We start from the raw sequence: 23,756 nt of genomic DNA, 5'->3' as shown, positions 1-23,756 counted from the left end.
AGAAGCCCTATTTCAGTCCTTGTTCTCTTCTGATAGTCCCCCATTACCATGCCTCTGCCTTACCACCAACCCTACCATATATTTTTTGGGCACACTTCCTTCCCTGACACACCACAGGTCTAGTACCTTTGCACTTGAGGCTGCTACCTGTGACACAGGCACTGTGCTGACTTCATGGAGAATGTGCTCCATTTCTGTTGTTGGGGTCTTTGAGAGATCAAGACTAGGGGCTGAGTGCAGTCTCCTCCCTGTGCAATCTGCCAAGCCTGAGGAGGAAAATATAAATATAAATTGAAGCTTAAGAAAGGAAGGGAAAAGTTAAAAAAATAAAATAAAATAAAATGAAAAAAATAGAAATAAAGCTTTTGTAACTAAGGAGGGGGAGGGGTTGGAGGGAGGATAGAGGAATAGGGGGAAAAAAGGAATGAAGTCACAGCATGAACAGTACAAATTCCCTATGATGAATGTGATTATGTATACCTAAAATGTATCAATAAAAATTACTTTCTTTGAAAAAAAAAGAAGTCATTACTCTCCTGGGCCTAAACTCCGAGACTGGAAGCACAAACTCAGGAGCTCTTGTTTCCGTGAGTAACAAATACGTATCCCTGAATCTAATGGCAATATTCTCTTGGAACTCAGAAAGGTGTAATTTCCAGAATGTGAACAGACTGCTGTGGATCAGAAGGGTGACAGTCACAGCCCTTGAAGAACTTTGTAGAAGAGCAGCCCTGTGAATAGGCAGCTGAATGTCCTCGTCTAATCTCATTTCTTTTTTGTAAACATAATCAGTTTCTGTCAAAGTTGGGTCTAAGATTTGCAATACTATTGTGATGAAATTATCTGACATAGTGACTTTCCAGCGTATCTGTGGTGACAAAGGAAACTATTATCTCCAATCTAGCTCAGAATTGAAAAGATCTTAGTAATCACCTATCAGGCTTCCTCATATAACAGGAAAATGAGTTCGAGAGTCTGATAGGTAGTTAGTAGCTAAAGTAGGATTAAAGTTCAAGCCTCTCAATTTTAGCACAGTTGTCTTTATCGTCTTACCTGGGCCCTCCTATCACTGAGCAGGAGCTCTTCAGAAATATCTTTAGGCTTGTGAAAGTTCTTTTATCCCCCACAGCCCCAGCTTCTCTCTAGCACTTAAATTCTAAACAACCACTACTGCTGCTCTAAACTGGATTATGGGACTCCCAAGGAGTTGTTCTCAATCCAACTAATTAAGCCTTTCACTCTGAAAATGTTAACGCCCTTGACCTATATTTGATACTTACGTCTACGGCTAATTTGTATCTTGATTTATTGAAACTAGTATCTGATGTATGATATTGCTGATACAAATATTAAAAATCAGTTACTTTTAATATTTTCTGGTTTTTAAATACAGTGGCTGTCATACCACCTCTGATTTATCTAGGAACTTTTAAAAATACAGCTGCCTAGAGCTGGGGGGTGTAGCACAATGGTAAAGTGTTTGCCTGGCACGCACAAGGCCCTGAGTTCAATCCAAAGCACCTTTATGTTAATTAATTAATTAAAATTATATCTTCCTTCCCTACAAATCTGAATCAGAATTTCTGTGGAGCCAAAAAACCTTTTTCTTTTCTCTCTTATTTATTTATTTATTTATTTATTTATTTATGATTAATAGGGATTGCACCCAGGACTTTTGCACTGAGCTACATCCACAGCACCCCCTCCCTTTTTTTTAAAACAGGATCTCACTAAGTTGCCCATGCTGGGTTCAGACTTGCAATTCTGCTGCCTCAGCCTCCTAGAGTGTTGGGATTATAGACATCTACCACCATGCCTAGCAGAATATTTATTTTTTTAAAAAGTGAAAAAATATCTTTGAATATTATTGAAAGAAATGCTATCATATTCCTAAAAAGCAACAGAGAATTTCTGGCTTTTTTTTTTTTTACTCTAAAGAGAAAAGAACAAATACAAAATAACAAAAATAAAACAACACAAAAACTATAAAAACGATACAGAATTTCAAAGTAAGAGGATAGGAAATCAACAATGGTTGTTGTATTGATAAACTGAGACAGCATTTGCATTTATTATTATTTTTTAATTTGGGAGGTGCCAGGAATCGAACTCAGGACCTCACACTTGCCAGGCAGGCTCTGTGCCACTGAGCTAAATCTCCGGCTAGGAATTTCTATTAAAATGGAAGAAAATATACTCTCTTGCTCAACAATTCTACTCCTGGGAATAAGAAAAAAATGCCAGTTTGTAACAACATTTCTATAAGAATGTTTTCTTCTGGCATTATTTACAGTAAGGAAAAACTAAAAATAAAGTAATATCTGTGTAGAGAAGAATGTCAACATTAGGGTGTACTCAACATCAAATATTGCCCATCCACTAAATAAATGAAGAGTCAAACTATATTACTTGGATGATATACATCAGATACTGTTGAATTAAAAGAAAATATTGTCCTACGATCCCTGAGCAAAAACACTCCATGTGCAGATCTACACAGGAATATATGGATAGAAAAATATAGATGTATGTGTACTATCTAGGTATACTGTATGCATACTATACTGTTACCTAGGGAAGTAGAAGTTAAAAGGTAAGGGCTACTATAAGTAAAAGAGAAATAGACAAGTAAACAGTCTACTAAAAACAGCATGTATGTTATTATCCCATCAGTGGTAGAGCATTTGCCTAGCATAGGTGAAGCCCTAGGTTCAATCTTATACAATAAGTAAGTAAGTAAGCTAGTAAAACAAACAAACAAATAAAAACAAATCTGACTGTGATGGGTTGTGGGTGTAGTTCAGTAGTAGAGTGCTTACAGAGCAAGGCCCTGGGTTTGATCAATAACACAGGAAAAAAAAAATAGGTGGATTAACAATTTTTAAAAAATCAATTGAAGCTAGGCACAGGTAGCACACACCTATAATCTCAGCTACTCCAGAGGCTAAAGCAGAATGATCACAACTTCAAAGACAGTCCCATGGACATAGCAATACTGTTTCAAAGTTTAAAAATAAGGGTTCAATCCCTAGTACCACAGAATGAATGAATGAATGAATGAATGAATGAATGAATGAATGAATGAGGCTGGGGATGTACCTCAGTGCAAAAGCCCTGAGTTCAGCTGGGTATGATGGCACATACTTATAATCCTAGTACTATGTGAAGCTGAGGCACGAGGATCGCAAGTTCAAGCCCAGTTTGGGCAACTTAGAGTCTTATTGATACTGTCTCAAAAAAAGCCTGGGATAGAACGTAGCTCAGTGCAAGGTATTAGGTTCAATTTCCAGTACCTCAAAATAAAACAACACCACCAGCACTCAGTAGGCTGAGGCGGGAGGATCACCATGAGTTTGAGGTCAGTTGGGGCTATATAATGAGTTCAAACCCAGCCTGAACTACATAGTGAAACCCTGTCTTAACAACAAAAAACTACCTATAATGAAAAATGTTATTTTGGACATTATAAGGGATTTTTGTCTGTATTTATTTATTTACTTAATCTCATTTTTGAGAGAAGGTCTCGCCATGTAGTGCAGGCTGGCCTCGAACTCATAGCAATCCTCCTGCCTCAGCCTCCCAAGTGCTGGCATTACAGGTGTGCACCCCCATGCCCAGCTTGTCTTTAAATATACTGTTAAAAATAAATAAATAAATATACTGTTTAACCATCAATTATTAGTTTGGATTTCCAATGTATTATTTTATATGCTTATTATATTTCTTATAACATTTAATATTTGTGAATTCTTTCTCCCTTATATTAAACAGAAAGCTCACCAAGGCAGGCTCCAGAGTTTTCTCTCTCTATAATTTTCACATATTGCTCTGTCCCATGTACCTACAGTGCACTGAGTAAATGTTATTACAAAATTTAACCTAGGATGCAGATCTGCAGAAACATGTCTCAATATCATAATATTAAGAAAAATATAATACTGTAGTATTTTTGAAAAGATCATAATGTTTTTTATAGCTGTGGTTGCCCCACAAAGCTCCAGAGGATATAGTGTTCACTCTAAACACTTGTTTGACTATAATTAAACATAAATTGTCAACATGCAAGGGACCTGTACTGTTATAAAAACTGTCACACCCAAGCTAAAGTTCTCTGAGTTCAATTTTACAGAATCATACATATCGTTTTAGAGTTCAAATGATTGAAAAAAAAAAAAAAACAACATTGGACCAATTCTCTCATTTTAAAGAGAAAAACTTGACCCTGGTATGTAAGTGTCTTGTCCAAATTTACCCTGAGAGGTAATGTCAGAATCAGGGAGTTAGGTACATCAATGTAAGTGACAAACCCTCTTCGTATATTCAAGTTCCAGAACTAAATCTGTGATGTGCATTCGGGGTGTAGGTTTCAGCCTCCCTCTCCCACTATCTCAAGGAAATGAGTAATGGCTACCCTATAGGCATACTATCTTGAAAATTCTATGAAGACTAAAATGGCATTTCCTGAAGGGATCAGGGAAGATCTTTACATGGCTGGTTCAGTATGATCTAGGAATGTCACACTGGAGACCTGGCTCAGTATGAACATCTCTGATGCAAGAGAGACCTGTAGGCTAAGCCTTGAGACTAGTTCAGCATCTAAATCACCGAAGGATGACTTTTCCTCTTAGTCTCCCCCATCTCATGCTAGTCACCCTCAGAGACTTACAAACAATTCCTTAGTACTGCACACTGGGGGAACCATGGGCAAATACTTAGTGGTCTCTTTCTTAAGGAAAAAGGAATGGACCTGTGAGTGTTAATTCTGCCCCCATTCTCCACTTTAACCCATACAATGTCTAACTCTTGTTCTGTAACCTATGTGAGTAAAGTCAGAAGTTCCGCTCGCCCTTACCAAGCTGGGGATGCTATCAAACAGCATACCACCCCTCCTTTTATCTTCTCCTCCTGCTTTTACGTTCTATATGTCCCTCACTCTGCCCAACCCTGGTTGCATGCTTACCTGTCTGGCTAAGTGGATGCCACGCCACATCTCTCTGCCCCCATCCAGGACAGACAGCTTGAGAAGCCTGAAGACTGGCCTGGTAGAGGGACTCTAATTCGGAGGTCTCCTGCTCTGTATCTTGGTTCCAATATGGATGCAAAAGGATATGATTTCTCTCTGGATAGGTGACGCAGGTGTGGGAATCATGGGGAGAGGACTTCACTCCTGGCCCAGACACCCCATGTTTAAGTTGAGAATCACAGAGCCTCGTGACATTCACCCAGGAATCCAAAGGCAAGGAAGTCCCCAAGTTGATACTGCCACCTAGCTCCTTAGGCCTAGCATCTCTTAACTGAGACCGCTTTCCTTGATATACACCTGGTTCTGCCAACCTGGACTCTCCTCCCCTGGAAGTTAAACCATTCGGCAACCCAGAGTCCATGGCAAGAGGAGCATGGTCAGCGGGCTCTTGCCAGGAAGACAGCCTGTCCCTGCCATCCAGGCATGGTTGCTGTTTTGCCCAAGGACAGTGGCCTTTTCCTTGACCCTGTGGGAAAGAAGGCTTAGAGTCAGAAGGGGAACAGTTCTTCCCTATACTGTTTGGCAAGCTCCTATCCTGGGAACTAGTAGCATCCCTCATGGAGACACTCTGCATCCTCTGTAACTGTTCTGCCAGGGAGTAAACAAGTCCTTTTGTGCTGGGAAATTCTGGCCTGTAGAGTTCCTCACTGCCTCTGTCCACTTTTGAAGTCAATGAATTTTGAAGGCTTTGGGCTTGGAGGCATTGGTTAGTTTTCTCCGCAAGATCAGGAGAGTGAAGCACAGATGAAGAAGCAGCAGGCATTATGGGGTGGCAAACCCTATACGGGGGAAAGCTGGGCTGAGCTGATGAACTTGAAGAACTAGAGCCAAGACAGTGTGGATCTCCTCTCTCAGAAACAGCTCTTCCTGTTGGATGTGACCAAGCCATCATAAGGGATGCGTCAGCAGGATCCCTTTTTCCTTGGAACTGTTCTGGAGCAATGCCCCTCCCTTCTTGTGGAGGGAACCTGCTGCAGCTGTTGTCATCCCTGTGGCCTTGGAGCTTACCCTCTAGGGCATCGAATGGCAGACAATCATACTGAGAATTCTCAGTCTTCCCTGGTGTTTTAGGTAAACTCTGCCTGTGAAATTCAGAGGAGTCAATGCTGTCCACCTCAACTGAAGTCAGAAACTTCGAGAAAGATCTACTGGGGGAATTGTGCTGTGGGGCAGATGGGGCAGGTGACTCTGGAAACAGTGATGAGTGTGACTCATGGCAGGGAGCAGGTGAGTGGAAGTAAGAAGAACTGGCCCCAAACTCTGTATCCACGCAGGGCTCCAGCTGGGTGTCCTGGCTTAATAGTACTTGGAGCGGGATAGGCTGTTCACTGAAAGAAAGGGAGAGAGCCAGTCAAAAGCTGCCTTGATTGACAAGAACACGTCCCAAAACAACTGTTCATTCCATCCCCGTCTCTACCCATCCAGAGGAGGAATGATGAAAATAACTGGAAAGATAATCACAAGTAGAGTTGATAGTTTAAAAGTAAAAGAAAAAAAGACACATGGTTCATTCATATCCAGATAAACAGGTAATACCAGTCTTTTATGAAATGCCCTCTCCAAAGGTGCAAACAATGATACTGTGTGGAGTCTCTGGAAATATTCTTCACTACCTGTGAAGTCTCTCACTGCAATCACATTCTACTTGCAAATTAAAAATAAAAACTGCTAGTCCCACATGCAAATGACATGGACGATAAGCAAAGCCTGAAAATCATTCATACCAAATAACAAAAATCCAGAATGCTATACAAGGAGGGAAGTCCTACCTAGGGCCTGTGAGGAAGCCCAGTGAAAGGAACCAGGAGGCTATAATTACAGAACACAACATGATGTTCATTCATAGGATTACACAGAAATCAACTACTTCAAATGTTGTCATAATCCAGGTTTCACTGTAATACTGAGATGTTTCCTTACATTAATACATTAGGATGCTCTTCAGACCTAAGAGTAGGAATAGGGGTCAATTGCATTTAGTTTGTTTCTCATTAATTGTTTTATATTTCTAATAAAAAAAAAAAAAAAAAACTACATTGTTAGAAGCAGTTAAAACTTCATCCTTTTGAATTTTGGATTTTCAAATTAGGGTTATCCAACCTGGGCATACCCAATCTGAAAATTAGGATTTCCCTTCTAAAATTTGTGAAATTTTGTTCACTAATTAAAAAAAAATACAATTTTAAAAATTCCAAATCTAAAACTTTTTGAATGCAGAAATGATGATGAAATAATTTTGGATTTTGGAGTTTTTCAGAGGTCAGATTTTTTTGGATTAATTATGCTCAATCAGAGTAAAGTCTAAACAGCAGGGTGTGGTCACCCATGCCTGTAATCCCAGCATGTGTGAGGCTGAGGCAGAAGGATCTCAGGAGGTTCAAGGCCAGACTAGGCTACCTACTGAGTTCAAGGCCAGCCTGAACTACATAACAAGACCCTGTCTCAAACAACAACAAAAGAGTAAAGTCTGCAAATATTCAAAAAAATCTGAAATCTGAAACACTTCTAGTCCCAAGTTATTTTAGATAAGAAATAGTCAACCTGTATGCTATAAACTTTGTGGGCTTGGGCTGGGGATTTAGCTCAGCGGCACAGTGCCTGCCTGGCAAGCTCAAGGTCGTGAGTTCAATTCCCAGTACTGGAAAAAAAAACAAAAAAAAAAAACAAAAAAAAACTTTGTGGGCTTTCTTATCTAGTAAACAAGATAACATTATGAAGAATATAATATAGTTATATGGGAAATTTAATCCTAAAAGGCTGTATTACATAATGACCAAAGACATGCCCTTTGGTATCAAGCAGACCTGGGCTTGAATTGTACACTTCTACCACTTTTTAGGTAAGAAATCTCAGGTTCCTTACTTATCTTCTCTGAGGCCAAGTTCTGTTGTTTATAAAATATGGTGAATATTAGTCCTTTTAAAAAATCTATATATAAAGTGCTTCACTCAGGCACAGTCCTAGTGCAAAAAATTTCAGCTGCAAGACATAGATACAGCCCAACAGTAGCCTGCTAGCCTAGCACATGCATGGCTCTGGATTCAATCTCTGTCACTGAAAAAAAAAAAAAAAGGTACCTGGTTTTATACTTACATTTTTTATATTTTGAAAACTACTCAACCTTAATAGCCAAAACTAATTTTTACTTATAGATTCATTTATTCTAAGTAAAAGCCATATTTTAAGGGCTAACATGTAGGAAAACTATACCAATGGCCTAATTTTTTCCAAGTCCTGACCTTAAAGAAGCAAAGAAAATCTTTTTGTCTCTTCTCTATGGCGCAATTAGAGCCAGGAAGACTGTCTTCAATATTTCCATGAGGAAAAGAAGGAAGCACTGAAATCCCAAAATAAAGCACATGGTTGCTACTGCAACACAAAATGTAGCCAATATTGCCACGTCTAAGAACATAATATGTACCATTATAATAATCACACTGTTATATAGGTACCGAGATAAATTCACCCAAGGAAATTTGGACAACTGAGCCATTTGTTATGCTATTATACTTTTTGGCATCTTTCCAGCAACTATTAAGGAAAAGACCACCAGTGCACTAAGCTTTTTCATTGTATGTCTGACATGAGAAAAGAAAACCTTTTCAGCATACTCCTGTCTTCCCTGTACTCACGAAGGCAATGAGAGCACTTGCTACCCATGGAGAACCCATGGTCACTTCCTCCCCTGGCGTCCATACACTAACAGGGTTCCCAAGCACTACCTTGTTGGCTGAGGGAGGGGCCCCCCTTGTGATGGGAGGCAGGCTGAGGGCTGCGACGGCTGCTGCGATGATTGCTGCTGCTGCATGCGATCCTGCAGGCTCCGTGCTTTTCGAATACTGATTTGCAACTTCTTATCGACTAGGGCTCTGCTGTGCGTGCTAGAGCTGGCACCATGCAGGGCAAGTCTTAGTTTAGCTAAAATGCAAAAGAAAATATAGCAGGAACAGAACACAAAATATAAAACAAAAATAAAAAGAACAAAATTGAACCAAAACAAGCAAAGATATGCAATCAAACTCAAAATATGCAGCAGGAATGCAAGCCATGGACCATGCATATGCTGTCCAGGGCACGGGGCTAGCTCTGGCTATAAGGAACATTCATGGAAGCCATGGAGGCCAAACAAGTTAATTTAAATTAAAAAATAAATAAAAATTAAAACAAACCAGGAAGATAAACTAGTGCTTAGAGGTTGCCACTCTTATCATCCTTCCCAACTGACCTGTTCAGCTCTGGTCTCCACACTCTGCTACCAACTCCCGCTTCCTGATGGCTAACAGCAGAAAATAAGATCCAAACCTGCATCTGTCCTTACACAGCACAGCTTCTTGTGGGTCACACTTAAGAGTCAGATACAAATTCTAGGCCTTAGTCCCTTGCTGTAATATTATGGTGCTGCATACCAGGAAGGCAGGGAAGAAACAAAAAGAATCGAATATTGTGGTGGAAAGTCACAGGCCTGGGAAGTCACAGCCAATTTATTCAGTTTTCCTACCATAAACTCCCACTCGCTAGTCAGTGACTAAAGAAAGAGTAAACTAAGCTCATATCTGAAGTCTGACTTTATCTTAGGATAAGAAGGCAGGCATGGCTGGAGAATTCATCTGTGGATTCCTGCTGAGGTTATTCCAGTAAATATCCACAAGGCCAAGTGACAAGGCCAGGCACATTCTGAAATCTAAAGGACAAAGATAGCGAAAGGGCCTCAGTTTGGGAACATGAGACTGTAGAGACATAAAACTTTTTATAGTCATCTGAGGGACAACACTAATATCTACTGTGAAGTTAGTAAAAACTGCCATAGCCATAGCGGTTAGAGTTACTTACAGATAGCTTCGTTACAGAGAGCCAAAGCTGCAGCACAGTCTCCCTTTTGTTCCAGATGCAGGGACTCTTCAAACACTGAATTTGCCTCTTGGAGGGACCTCTCAAAGCCGTCACTCCTCCCTGAAATGGCCAGCACTTTTCATTTTGATTACAATGAAAATGATTTTGTTGGGTCTCACTGAGTTGGGAAACAAACTTGTAATCCTCTTGCCTCAGCCTCCCATAGTGCAGGAATTACAGGTGTACAGCACCATGTCCAATTTAGATTTAAATTCTTATTGTCCCAAATCTTAGCACTCCCTTCCTTACTGTTCCAGATGCTGAACCAAATCATATGGAGAACTGACAATAAAACATAATGGAATTTCTTCTCTGCTTACAAGGCGGGGCGCGGGGGGCAAGGAAAAAGATGGCAAGATCCCTTTTTGAGAGATAACCTGTGACATCAAAGTGACATAGTTTGAGGTTGAAAAGGGAAGAGAAAGACTATACAGATATAGAGATAGCTAAGAAGTTTGAAATTTTAGCCAGCCATGGTGGTACATGCCTGTAATCCCAGCACTCAGGAGGCTGAGGCAGGAAGATGGTTGCAAGTTCTAGGTCAGCCTGGGCTACAAAGTGAAGTCAAGGCCTGCCTGAACTACATATTGAGACGCTGTCTCAAAAAAAAAAAAAGAAATTTGAAATTTAAAACTAATTTTGAAACAAATTCAATGCTTTGGAAAAAACATGACAATTGCTTTAAATTGAAAGACAGTAGAAATAGAGAAAAGCTGTCCTAAAATAGGACTACTTAGCCCAGGCAGCTCTCAAAGGTTGATAAAAAGAAAGAAATGGTCAAGAGAAAGCAGCCACTCAAACAGCACTGGCTCCTTTCACTACTTTAGCAGAATTCATTATGTTTGGGGATTCTGAATAATATGTTTCACAACCTTAAAAAGGTAAATACCTCAGCCTTCTTGAATTCGTATTTTGAAGACCGTTTTTGGTACAAAGTTCTAGGGAGGAAGGGGTGATCCATGCAAATCTCTTGAGACTGTGGAATAAATTATCATGACATCAAAAGTAAACTGGGGGGTGGGGTAGCTCAGTGGTAGAGCGCTGGCCCAATACTAGACCCTGGGTTTGATCACCAGCATTGCTTTAGAGGGTAGGAAGGTAAACTAGGTATTGTGTTCTTGGCTCTTATCTGGCAGATCCCTTCCCTGAAGCTACAGGTGAGATATTTCAGGGTATGTTCTCTTCCAAGCAAGTAGAAACCCTTTCACAGTCAGTATGCTTCCTTGTCCTTGTTGACTGTTTGTGAATGAAATCAGTTTTATTTCCACTTTCCCTAGATGTTCGTGAGAAACATTTTTCCTGAATCATATTCTATCTCTCATCTACAGGGTTTTAATAGGCATAGCCAAAATCAATGCCTATTTCCAATCAATAGGCTCATTACCTCCTACTTTAACTAGGCATCTTTAAAATGGCTGAATTAATAGCTTCATTCATGCCCTCTTCCTACCTTTTTTCTCCGTGCCCTATTGCCCACAACCTAATTCTCACAACAATTACCCTGATTTTGCAGTTCATCCAAGTCCATGAAGCGGCTGGGATGCGGGTTAAACCCTTTAGCAGCTTCTAATTCTTTCTCCCGTTTTCTTCGAAGTTCCTGTTCCTGGGCCCTCCTGGCTACCTCTTCCTGCAATTCATCCAGTTCACTTTTAGAAGTTACCTCCCCACCTGGATAAAGCAAAGGAGAAGATAAGTCACATTTCCATAACCAAGATGAGGCACCAGCTGTATTTATGGCCACTGTGCCATTTCTTACTGTGAAATTCTTGTCTTCCATTTGAAGTTCATGTTTCAGATAGTACTTTCCATATCAGATGCAGGGTGGGACCCAGGCCAGTAATAACAGTAATAACAAATATTTTTGAATATTTTGTAACAACAGTGAATATTCCATTACATTGTCCTGTAATGACAGGATACCTAACATTTGTTAAGCATTTTCAATGTACTAAGAACAGTATTAAGTACTTTTACATACTAATAACATAAGAATTAAGTGAAATAATCATATAATTCTCATACCTGACAAGGTAGATTCTATTACTCCTATTTTAGGAATGAAAAAAAATGAATCTCTCACACACACACACAAAAATGACACACGTGACATAGGGTGGATCTCACTTCAGTCAAGTAGATCAAATTAATAATCTATGCTCTATTGTGCTTTTCTGTTCATTTGGGTTTGGTTTTTACAGTACTGGAGATATAGCCTAAGACATTCCCAGTGAGCTACATTCCCAGTCCATCCACCTGCCCTCCCACCCTTTATCCCTCCATCTTTCCCTCCCTCCCTTCCTTCTTTCCTTCATTTCTTTTTTTTCCTTTTCTTTTTTGAAATTTTGAGGCATGGTCTTGCTAAGTCAGTAAGTTGCCCAGGCACTAATTCACAAAAAATTCATCTCTTAAGAGGCTCTTCTTTGGAAAGCATTTTTTTGGGGGGGTACCGGGAATCGAACTCAGGACCCTGCGCTTGCCAGGCAGGCGCTTATGCCGCTGAGCTGTTTCCCCAGGCCTTAAGAGGCTCTTCTTATACCAAGGAAAGCCCTAGGACAGTGATGGTGAACCTTTTAAAGTTTTCAATGATACAAACAGCCCGCTGCTGCATGTATGCCATAGGTTTGCCACCACTACCCTAGGAGTTACTTTTCTGGGGAATGGAGCTTTTCTGGGGAATACTATGACTATGTATATTTCTGTCCCTTTATTGTTCTTGCAAGAACTCTCTCCAAGATAGAAATATTTAGGCAAGCTGTGATGGAGAACAAAAAATAGATAAATGCAAAGATGGAGCTGGACATGGTGATGCACGCATGTAATCCCAGCACTGGGGAGGCTGAGGCAGGAGGATCACTGCAAGTTCAAGACCAGTCTAGGCTACAAAGTAAGTTCAAGGCCAGCCTGAACTGCATCTCAAAAAGACAATTAAAAAAAAAAAAAAAAAAGCAAAGATGGAGCAGCTGAAATGTCTCCGAGTTTACACTTTGATGGAATACACAAACTATAACTATACTCTAATTGCATATGTGCTCAGGTAAAGCTGTTCTCTAAAACAGAATTTTGTGGTCAAACCTAGTTCCCCACAACCCAGTGTCCTCGTGCTTACCCAAGAGGGGTTGAGTCTTTGTCCAGCTACTCATGGATGCTGTGGAGTCCACTTCCAGGATGCTACTGCTGTGAGACTTTGGAATATGACGCCAAGAAGGGACAAATCCTGTTGATCTCTTAGCACTTGGATCCCTTCAAAAGAGAAGCCAAAGTCTAGTAAAAGCATCAGAAGAGCGGTTACTAACAACATTCCTGAGAATAAATTCCCTCAACAAAACACCAAGCTAATATAATTAAAGTTTCTAGGAGGCCAGTGTGCTGATAATGTGTCTGCAGTCCCATCTACTTGGTTTGTTTTTGTCTTTTTGAGACAGGGTCTCGCTATGCAGTTCAGGCTGGCCTTGAGCTCACTTTGTAGCCCAGGCTGGTCTCGAACTTGCAACAATCCTCCTGCCTCAGCCTCCCGAGTACTGGGATTACAGGTGTGCGCAACCACACCCAGATTAGTCCCATCTACCTGGGAGGCTGAGGCAGAAGGCTCTCTTAAATTCAAGAGTTTGAGACTGGTGTAGGCAGCATTGTAAGACCCATCTTTTAAAAAAAAAAAAAGCTGCTCAACTACATCGGAAAAGTTGAAATATCCACTTATCCACTCATTTCTTGATCTTACCTTGTTCACATCTTGTGCATTGGACACAATATCTGACATACAGTGGACATTCAAAACCTATTAAATGAATGAACATATTGCTCTCATATGCACTGTCTTCCTCTTTCTTTAAAGTCAGTCTCTCTCCCTCTCTCCCTCTCTCTCTCTCAGAACACATGGCCTGGCGCATGCTAAGTAAGCACTCTATAACCGATCTATATCCCTAGCCCATCTTACTAAATTTTTACACTCTTCACTGAGTAAAACTGAAAAGGCCCAGGCAGCTAGAGAAGAAAAGTAAAAACAAAAATGTGGTATCACCCTTGCAGAAGATACGATCATTGCTTCCAAAGCAACTATAAACTATCTGGAAAATTGCCTCCAGGACAACTCAGTAAAAGTAATGTTTACAGATCTGAAATTTACAGAATAAACTGAGCCCTACAGGAAAATACAATGAGCTGTATTAAATTGGTATCATTATCTTATGGAATTATGAATATCACTGGCTTCATAAAACACAGAATCCTCAATAACCCTAAAAAAAGAGGAAAAAACTCAGTGCAAAGCCCCTAGGTTCAATTAAAAAAAAAACAAAGCAAGAATAAATAACAGCTGTGTTTCTTCTCTTATTTTAGGATTATAATGGCCTGATTCACAAATTCATTCTTTTATTAAAAATTATTTATGAGGCTGCGCGTGGTGGTGCATGCCTGTAATCCCAACACTTGGTGGCTAAGACAGGAGAATCACAGCGAATTTGAGGCCAGCCTGGGCTACATAGTGAGTTTAAAGCTGGCCTAAACTACATAGTGAGGCCCTGTCTCAAAAAAAAAAAAAAAAATCTCATTTATATATTTCCATATATAATTTTAATACTTATATTCTTCATGTTATATGTATTAGATTGAGACTTGTTCATTCTCCATGTCTGAAAAATATGGAACATTTCATGAATTCGCTTGTCATCTTTGTACAAGGGGGACATTCATCACTGTATTGTTCCAATTTTAATACACATGCTGCTGAAGTGAGAACTAAGTAATTGCTGAAAGTGCTCTCCTTCTTAAGGTGTCTTTGCTCCTCTTCCCAGCAGAGGGTGCTGCTGCTACAGAAAGCTGGTTGCTTTACTAGTTTACACAGATGGATGCTACTAAAGCCCAACTCTTCACTTGTCTCAGTCATGATTGAAAGCTCCACGTAGGTAGCTCACATTACACCTCCTGACACTGCCTTTACTCAAAGGCCAAACAATACCTGCAGGTATTTGAGCTCTCAGAAAGGGCTACATCCAGGCTGACAGGACTGCTGCTGTTCCTCTCACTGCTCTCATAGCCAGATTCCATTCGCTGGATTAGGCGAGGGTGCTGTTCTAAAAGTTGAGGGCCTGGCCGTGCTGGACCCCAGGGCTTGTATTTGGGGCTTGGTCCACCAGCTTTAAAGTCATAAGTAGGTGGCTTGCTTAGTTCATCTGATGTAAATTCTTTAGCTGTTCCAATCAAAGGACAAATATGAAAAATGAGGTAATTTATTATTTATCTAAACCAAAATGTAACTAACCCCTCCCTTCAGCCACTTACTGAGCTCATGTTCCCAAAAAGCCTGACATCAGAGTAAAGATGCTCTTTGCCAGGTCTACCAAAAAACTCAGGCTTTTCAAATGTATCAACCAACTCCATTGGAAAGCCCAACTCTTCCCTAATTATCTCCTCACCTGAATCCTCCGAAAAGGGGCTAAGCTGGGTATAGCCACAGTGCTTCCTTTTGTCCCTACTAAAAATACTATCAATATTCAGAGATTCTCGTTTGGGTCTCCAGGTTGGACGATACTTGCTGGAAGAACTGGACTTTGACTCGCTGCTGGTACTCTCTATTTCCCAGTCACGAGAGTTGAAAGGCAGGCTCTTAGGAGGCTTTTTGTCAGGCTGGTCTCCTCCCTTCCCCCCACAGGAAGATCCTACATTTGTCTGAGAAGCCAAGGATGGTCTGTTATGGATCATATTGCTGACTGTCTCTTTAAAATCCTTTAGCCTGTTGGTGCTGCTGGATGGTTTGGACGTATTCCTAGGAGCCTGCTTCTCTTTCAGTGTTTCTCCTAAAAACACAAAGAATGAAACAAATATAAATGTTTAAAGTGATCACGTATCCAGACCCCAAAGTCTAGAAAGCAAGGAAAAGCCCTTTGAGCAGAAAGGTTAAGCTAACAGTCCAGCACATGACAAATTTGACAGAGAAAATGAAAGAAGAAGAACGCAGAATGGCTTGCCTTCACTGTGGTATCCAGAGGCCTGCGGCTCATCACCTTTCCTCTTAACTCGGCCAGAACTCCTCTTGCGCTCTATTAAGGCTCCTTTTTTGGATGTGTGTTTCTGATTACATTCACTATCAGTCAGGTGTCCTGAAAGAACAAAGAAATGGGAGGAAGCTGATATTTGGACTGACCTCCATCATCCTGAGAAGCTAGTCTCTCCTTGGGGTTAATGGCTGTGCCATTCACTTAGAGTACTCATGAATCAGAAGTTGTAGGGACTAAGTGGCCACTTATCTGATTTAAGTGTAGGAATCTCTCAGAACTAAGGACATATTACATGGTACTTTTTGGTTTGTTTTTGTGGTTCTAAGGACCAAACTCAGGGACTCACTCACGCTAAGCAGATGATTTATCACTAAGCTAGATGCCCAGCCCTTGGGAATTTTTAAAAAGACATTTTAAAAATTATATATTTTCACTCTCATAAATTGAAGAGAGGTTTTATTTATTTATTTATTTGGCAACACATACCAAGTAAAGTCTGACTTTTAGTATATTTGGTATAGTTCTGGGTATCCCAGACTTTGCCCAAAAGAACTCTGATTATATTTGGCTTTAAGACCCAGTTCTAAACTTTCCTTGAAAGTTTTAAAAGGCTATTTCAACTTTGATAATTCTCATTCTCACCTCCAAAGTACTCTTCATCAAACCTGACATGACCTAGACATTACCTGTCATAGTTCCAAAACACTAACCACTGGGGAGCCCAGGCTGCTGGACTATTCATGTAACTTGACATGCTTCATGCCCTCAGTGTGCAAATATAGCAGGACAGTTACACTGAACAACAAATGTCGGGTTCTAAAGCATATAATCAGCTAAGTTGGTGGAAGTCAGAAAGTAAGTTAAGTTTGTAGTAGATTAGTGAAAATGAAAACCCCCTAGGTTCTTAAATGTATTCACATCCAACAGAAATTTATTTTCATATACTAGTAAATAAAAATCCTTGTTCATATTCAGGTATCAATGATATAGAAAAAAAATTTTTTTGAGACAAGGTCTCGCTACGCAGTTCAGGCTGGCCTCGAAGTCGCAGTGATCCTCCTGCCTCAGCCTCCCAAGTGCTGGGATTATAAGCGTGCGCCACCATGCCTGGTTTAGAAATGTGTTTTCAACCAACTGTTCCATGCAACCTTTTATTGCTCTTATATATTATTTTTCTACCTCTAGGCCTACAGGAAAGATTTAAGAAAGGAGAAAAATCACTCAGAGGAACTAACTTTACCAATGTTAAACCAATGACAGAGAATCCCCACATACATCACCCCCTTACATAAACCTGACTCTCCTAGAAAACAGACTTAGCTTATTGTTGATTTGGCTCCTCCCTAGTTTAGTTACAGAAATATGCTTTTAAAAACTTACATCTAATACCATCTGCACAATAATTATCAAAAGAAATCCAACATGAATCTGACTGAACTTCTAGTTTCAACTACAATTTACAAAACATAAAGAACAGAGGAAGATATTAAATTATATCATAGAATGTAATCAGCAAAATTCAGAATGTAGGAGATACACAGGACAACTACTTAGTTCTGCAACAGTAAATAACAAGAAAGAAAATAGAGGAAAAACCTATACATTAAAAGTAATCTACAAGACTTATCAACCTGTCACAATGTGTAGACTTCATTCGGATTTGGGGTGAAACACACAAATCATCACAAAATTATGACATTTGTAAGATGATACGTGAACAATTCTTGGTTATTTAGTAATTTAGGAATCATCATTCTTTTGTTTTTTTGGTGGTGGTGCTTGAGATCAAACCCAGGGCCTCAAGCATGCTAGGCCAGTACTGTACCGCTGAACTACAACAGCAGCTTATTTTTAAGTGTGGTAGTGGTATATTTAAGAAATGATTTCTTATGCTTTAACAACACATACTAAAATATTTATGAAAGAAGTGCTATCTGAGGTTTACTCCAAAATAATTTAAAAATGAGGCAAGTGGATAGAGGTACAGGTAAAACTAGATTGGTCATAAGTTATAATTACTGAAACTAGGTGACAGGTACATCAAAGGGCAGTATACCACTCTGTCCACTTACAAATGTTTGAAATTCTTGATTTAAATAAAGACCATCTACATACAATAAACCTCCAATCTGAAGCCTCATGAGCTTACTAATTCCCAACATTCTTAAGAATACGGACACCACTCCAAGCGTTCAGTGTTCTGTCCCCCACAATGAACGTTTCATTCACTCTTCTTCCCTGTACTGTATGCTCTTCATTGGTTTCTCCCACTAACACAAGCACATCCTCCTACAGATTAATAAAACAATTCAAGAGTGCTGTCTGTATAGAATGTACAATAATAAGCCCGCTATCTCCCTTTCTTTCGCTTATCTGTCCTCCAGTAGCTTAGCAAGCTAATGAGCAGGTGTCCCTGCCCATAAATAAACTTTCTCACAAAGCCCTTCACCCAGGACAAAACCAACATGAGAACATCACATGGTGTAAGACGACAGGGATTAATGGGGCATGGGGGGAAGGACAGGGGTCAAAAGTATAACAGGGGAAGAGAAGACTTCTGAATAATTACATCAATAATCATATTATAATGGTGCTTGTTGGTGTGCTACTGCTGACAAGAGTATGTGCTATGGCACATCATTGCTCATTTAGAACTCTGCTGTCTCTTTGTGGCCCACTCGATTACCCAAGTTCTGTGCCTTTCCACCTTGCATGCAAACATGTCTGACTTGCCCCAATTTCTTTTTCTTGGTAGTCCTTCCATGCAGGTATTGAATCAGGCAGCAGAGTCCTCTGTTTAAGTCCCTACCTGTGTCCCAACTGCTCTGAGACATGGAATCATTCTCCATATTATGGATGACTGTTCCCTGAGAATCAGAAGAGAAGTGACTGACCACAGACTCATGGTGGGGATGTTTGTAAGGATAGCTCTCCGTTGAAGAATCTGTCCGAGTGTCACTTGAAATTGAGGGCTCCCTCCCTAAGGGAAGGAGGAGACATATATACAAAAATGAGGAAAGAAAGAAGAATAGTGACAGATGTAGGAAAAAAGATAGATGCAACATAGCTCCATAAGGCAAGAACTTCCTAGAAGGAAGGGTGAGAAGGATATCCACAGAGCCATTCTTCCCAACACCCAACTTCCAGGTAATCCAGACACACAAACAATTCCTCCCTCCCCTGCCCCTACCTTGCTGAAGCCCTCACTTTTGCCTGCCACTGTGAAAAACTGTGGGAGTTTAGAAAACCTATGAGGGGAAAGTGGAAGAAATGAAAAGTTGTGAGAAATAAGTTCTATTTCAATGGAAAATCCCAGGCCAACCTGTGGTACATAACCACTTGTTCATCTATCCTATAATCTTTCTTCTATACTGGCATAAATGTCAGTATAAAAAATTTAATTGGTATTATATGCATTTCTTAATATTGCTGAGAAATTATAGAGCTATTTTTTTTTTTTTTTTTTTTTTAGACCATTCTCTTTTTTTTTTTTTTTTTTTTTTTTTTTTTTTAAGGCTTTTACATTTTTCCCTTGAGGTGATTAATTAATTAATTAATTTTTTCCAGTACCGGGAATCGAACTAACGACCTCCCGCTTGCCATTCAGGCGCCGTGCCGCTGAGTTAAATCCCCAGCCCCCTATTTTTTATTCTTTAGTGTGCATTAGCTCACCCAGAAGGCTTGCTTCTCAGTGCTTAGCTAAATACAATAGAACATATGGGTGTTGGGCCAAAGGGAGAAGTAGAACAGGTCTAGGTGGGGTACGGAAGTAAGAAAAAGCACTAGGTTCTAAGCAGGAAGGAGATAAAAAGGAGAGGAAGAAAGATTTCAAAGCCAAGAATTTTATCTTTCAAAAATATACTAAGGGCCAGCTGTAGATCCAAAATAATAAAAGAACTTGTTTTTCTTCCTCCTTATCAGAAATCAAGCCAAAACTACTAGGATTGCACACCACATAGAGCCTCTGCAGGCTAGCCTGAGACTTTAGCCATCAAGCTAAAAACTGTTCCTATAGGAAAACAATATTTAAATTTCAAACAGAAGTAAACAACTGAGTCATAAACTGAGGAATATTACTATTCCATTTGGAATTTTAAAACAAAGCCTTCTCATTCCCCTGACAATGAATAGCTTTGTAGTGACTCCAACTATCTTAACGATTAATTTAAATCACTTGAATTACGAATAAGAATCAATCATCTTATCCAGTATTAGAAAGCTGACTACTGACCTCTCCCTCACAAACTTGGTTACCTCATTGTAAATAAACATAATAATCTTCTCACTTCGAGTTCAGGCCAACTGATTTAGGCAACACACTCTTGAAGGCTGAAGGAAACAGAGCCTCACGTAAGTTAGGCTTCAGTACAAGTTGACACTTCTTTCTTACGTCTGATGGACCCTCTCTTCAAACTAGGCTAGGTGCTAAGAATGTAAGTATGAGTGCCACCTGCCTGATCACATGGAGTGAGGTGGGGGGGGAGGTGGAGACCTAGGCAGCTCACCTGAATCTTCACTGTCATAGCATGTCCTGCTGTACGGCTGGAACTGAGCTTGGGGAGGCAGGTCCTGGGTAGACACTGGGGTACCCTGGGGATCTGCATAAAGCAGCAGCAAGGGCTGGTAATGCCCTTTGATGCATTTGGTCACGACATCCTTCCATTTGGGCCCAATCTGAACCAAGACAACCAGAAGAACATGATAATTATACTTCACATTCACAATTCAAGCACATTTTTCCCTTCTGCTTATCTTACAGAGAAGAATTGGGCAATGAGACTAGCGATTTTAGACATAAACAATAAATTTTTTATTTTGTCTGTTTTTTGCTAAAACCTTTTAGAAACTATAGTCTATAAGAAAAAAATGAGTAAAAATACTTTTATTGCTGTGAAATATCAACTCAGTTTTAAAATATAAATAAATAAAAATCTGAGTGTGATAGTGCATACCTACGATCTCAGAACTCAGGGAGGCTGAGGCAGGATGATTACAAACTCAAGCCCAGCCTGAGCAACTTGGTGAGACCATACCTCAAAAAATTTAAGAAAGGACTGCAGCTCAGAGTAAAAGCCCTGAGAGAGCAATCTGCAGTACTACCAAAACAAACAAACAAAAAACAAACCAAACTAAATAAACATACATGTATACACACACACACACACACACACATATTCACTATAAAAGCTCTCAAAAATGGACATACCATGTGAAGGGATTAGATTAAACCCCTCACTTGGAATTTGCATTTCTGCAATTTTCTCCTAAATACTAAAATTACTCTTATGAAGCCAAAGAATAGACAGGAATTCCCTCAGAGTTCACCTTAAATAAATGACATTCAGTTTTAGAGTTCACACATGGCAGGACACAAATGTCAAACTGCCTAGAATAGACTGCTCAACCCCTCAGCCTTAGCCCTGGGATGGACACAGCTCTGCTGTCACTGTGAGCAAGAGGAGCAGAACGACAACAATCCAACCAAATCTCACGTTCATGCCACATTCTTAAGCTTGAACAGGGCTTGAACTGGGCACCTTCTCAGGGGTGAGCTGTGCAGTTGGACAACTAGCACAATGTTTTGTTCATAAGTCATTTTGTAAATCTGTAACTGCATTACTATTTTCTTTTTTTTGTCTTTTGGAGACAGGGTCTTACTATGCCAGCCAGAACTGCATAGTAACCCAGGTGAGCCTTGAACTCATGAGGATCCTTCTGCCTCAGTCTCCTGAGTGCTGGGATTACAGGTATGCGCCACCACGCCCAGAACTATTATTTTAATTAGAACACATTTATATACCTTTCCCATACAACTTTTATTTAATACCTTGTAAGAATATTTTTCCAAAAAAAAACCCCTAATGCTCAAAGAATTTATATAAGTTGACCTAAATTATAATGGTAGCAAAAATAAAAAGAAACAAAGAAAAGAAGAATAAGGAAATTTGAGAGACTTTACTGTTTGTGAAAGACACTGATTCAAGGCCGTGAAGTGTTACAGTCAGCAGTCCTCCTGGCCACTAACTTTTATCAAAGGGGCTTCCTAACATTCATACAAATGACCTAAACCACTTCAGTCACAGAATCTGTGGTTTAGACAGTACCAGCTTTCCTGCTTCAGTTATCATTATGGCCTTATTTTTCTATGTTGGCCACCCCCAACGTTAATCTGCGATAGCACACTTTTTTTTTGTTTGTTTGTTTTTGTTTTTGTTTTTGTTTTTTTGAGACAGGGTCTCCATATGCAGTTCAGATTGGACTTGAGCTTACTTTGTAGCCCAGGTTGGTCATGGACTTACAACAATCCTCGTGCCTCAGCCTCCTGAGTGCTGGGATTATAGGTGTGTGTCACCATGCCTGACAATAAAACACTTTTAGGAGGATAAGAATTGAAGAATAATTTATAGCAGCCCTGAGACAAAGTATTGATAATTACAAGAAAAGTGCTGGGGATTTAGCTCAGCGGCACAGCGCCTGCCTTGCAAGTGCGAGGTCCAGAGTTCAACTCCTGGTACTGGAAAAAAAACCAAAAAACCAAAAAACCAAAAAAAAAAAAAAAAAAGATAATTACAAGAAAAACAAAAAAAGATTTGGGATTTTGAACTTTGTATTAACTTTATAACCTAATTTGAGGCATTAACTGTTCCTACACAAATAATTAACACATTTTAAAAGTACTTTTTTAGGGGCTGGGAATTTAGCTCAGCAGCACAGCGCCTGCCTGGCAAGCACGAGGTCGTGAGTTGGATTCCCAGCACCAGAAAAAAATAAAAAGTACTTTTTTAAGTTGGTGTGGTGCCACATGCCTGTAACTCTAGCACTCTGGGAGGCTGAGGCAGAGAAGAGGCTGAGGCAGAAAAATCACAAGTCTGAGCCCAGCCTAGGCATATTAGGTGGGACTTTGTCTCAAAACTATTTTTAAAAGGGCTATAATATAGCTCAGTGCAAAAGTTCAATCTCAGTACTGGGGGAAGGGAGGTATTTCATCAACTGTAAATACAGAACTATGCTAAGTATCTGGGGAAGGGATTCGGAGAGAAAAACATAAGATATATTGAGCTTATCCTCAAAGAATTAAATAAGAAAATGAGAGTAATATCCTTATAAATTTGAGAGAGAAACAGAAAAATGCAAAGTACATCTTACATCAGTAAGGGGCATCATTCAAAATTATAAAAATGAAATACAAAAGACAAATAATTATGTTGCAGTATTAATCACTTTAAGAAGACCTTGAATATCCATCCCTACCTCCTTAACATGTGCATCATCAAAATACATCCATTTGCGGACCTTTGTTTGAAAAAAGAATGTAGAATAATGTTTGCCATAGTAACAGATCATTCCTACTAAATACAGTTCAGACTGTTTGGCCCGGTCATCTGTCACTCTAAAAAACAGCTGTAGGAGAAAAAAAAGAAAGGAAAGAACCATCACATATTTAATCATCTCATATCTCTCAGCAGATTCCAACATTTCTTTCTTTCTTTCTTTCTTTGTGGTACCAGGAATTGAACTCAGGACCTTGTACTTGCCAGGCAGGCGCTTGTGCCACTGAGCTATATCCCTGGCCCAGTATTTTCTGATTAAGGTACTGACTTGCTTCTCCTCCCTTCAGTTTTTTTTTTTTTTTTTTTTTTGCTAGTCCAGATTAATCATCAGAAATGAAACTATGAGCCAGGCATGGTAGCACACACCTATAATCCCAGCACTCAGGAGGCTGAGGCAAGAGGATCACTGTAGCCCGGGATATATAATGAGTTGAAAGCTAGCCTGAACTATATAGTGAGACCCTGTCTAAAAACAAACAAACAAAACTCAAAGCAGAAAGAAAGAAAGGGCGGGGGGAG

General features: G+C 39.8%; 1 protein-coding gene across 1 annotated transcript in view; it reads right to left on the bottom strand.

Annotated features, from left to right (window-relative positions):
- Positions 1-23,756, bottom strand: part of Usp54 (ubiquitin specific peptidase 54) — an 81,895-nt gene that overhangs the window by 7,146 nt on the left and 50,993 nt on the right. Inside the window, 11 exon segments of the mRNA XM_013516768.1 lie at positions 148-266; positions 4,961-6,351; positions 8,746-8,941; positions 9,854-9,973; positions 11,414-11,581; positions 13,020-13,153; positions 14,868-15,099; positions 15,325-15,705; positions 15,877-16,008; positions 20,412-20,580; positions 23,158-23,307. Coding sequence (XP_013372222.1) covers positions 148-266; positions 4,961-6,351; positions 8,746-8,941; positions 9,854-9,973; positions 11,414-11,581; positions 13,020-13,153; positions 14,868-15,099; positions 15,325-15,705; positions 15,877-16,008; positions 20,412-20,580; positions 23,158-23,307 — 3,192 coding nt within the window.

This window comes from Chinchilla lanigera, unplaced genomic scaffold (genome assembly GCF_000276665.1).
Source record: "Chinchilla lanigera isolate Chin_1 unplaced genomic scaffold, ChiLan1.0 scaffold00036, whole genome shotgun sequence".
NCBI classification, from domain to species: domain Eukaryota; kingdom Metazoa; phylum Chordata; class Mammalia; order Rodentia; family Chinchillidae; genus Chinchilla; species Chinchilla lanigera.
Note: the sequence above shows the minus strand (reverse complement) of the source record. Positions and strands in the feature narration are given on the sequence as shown.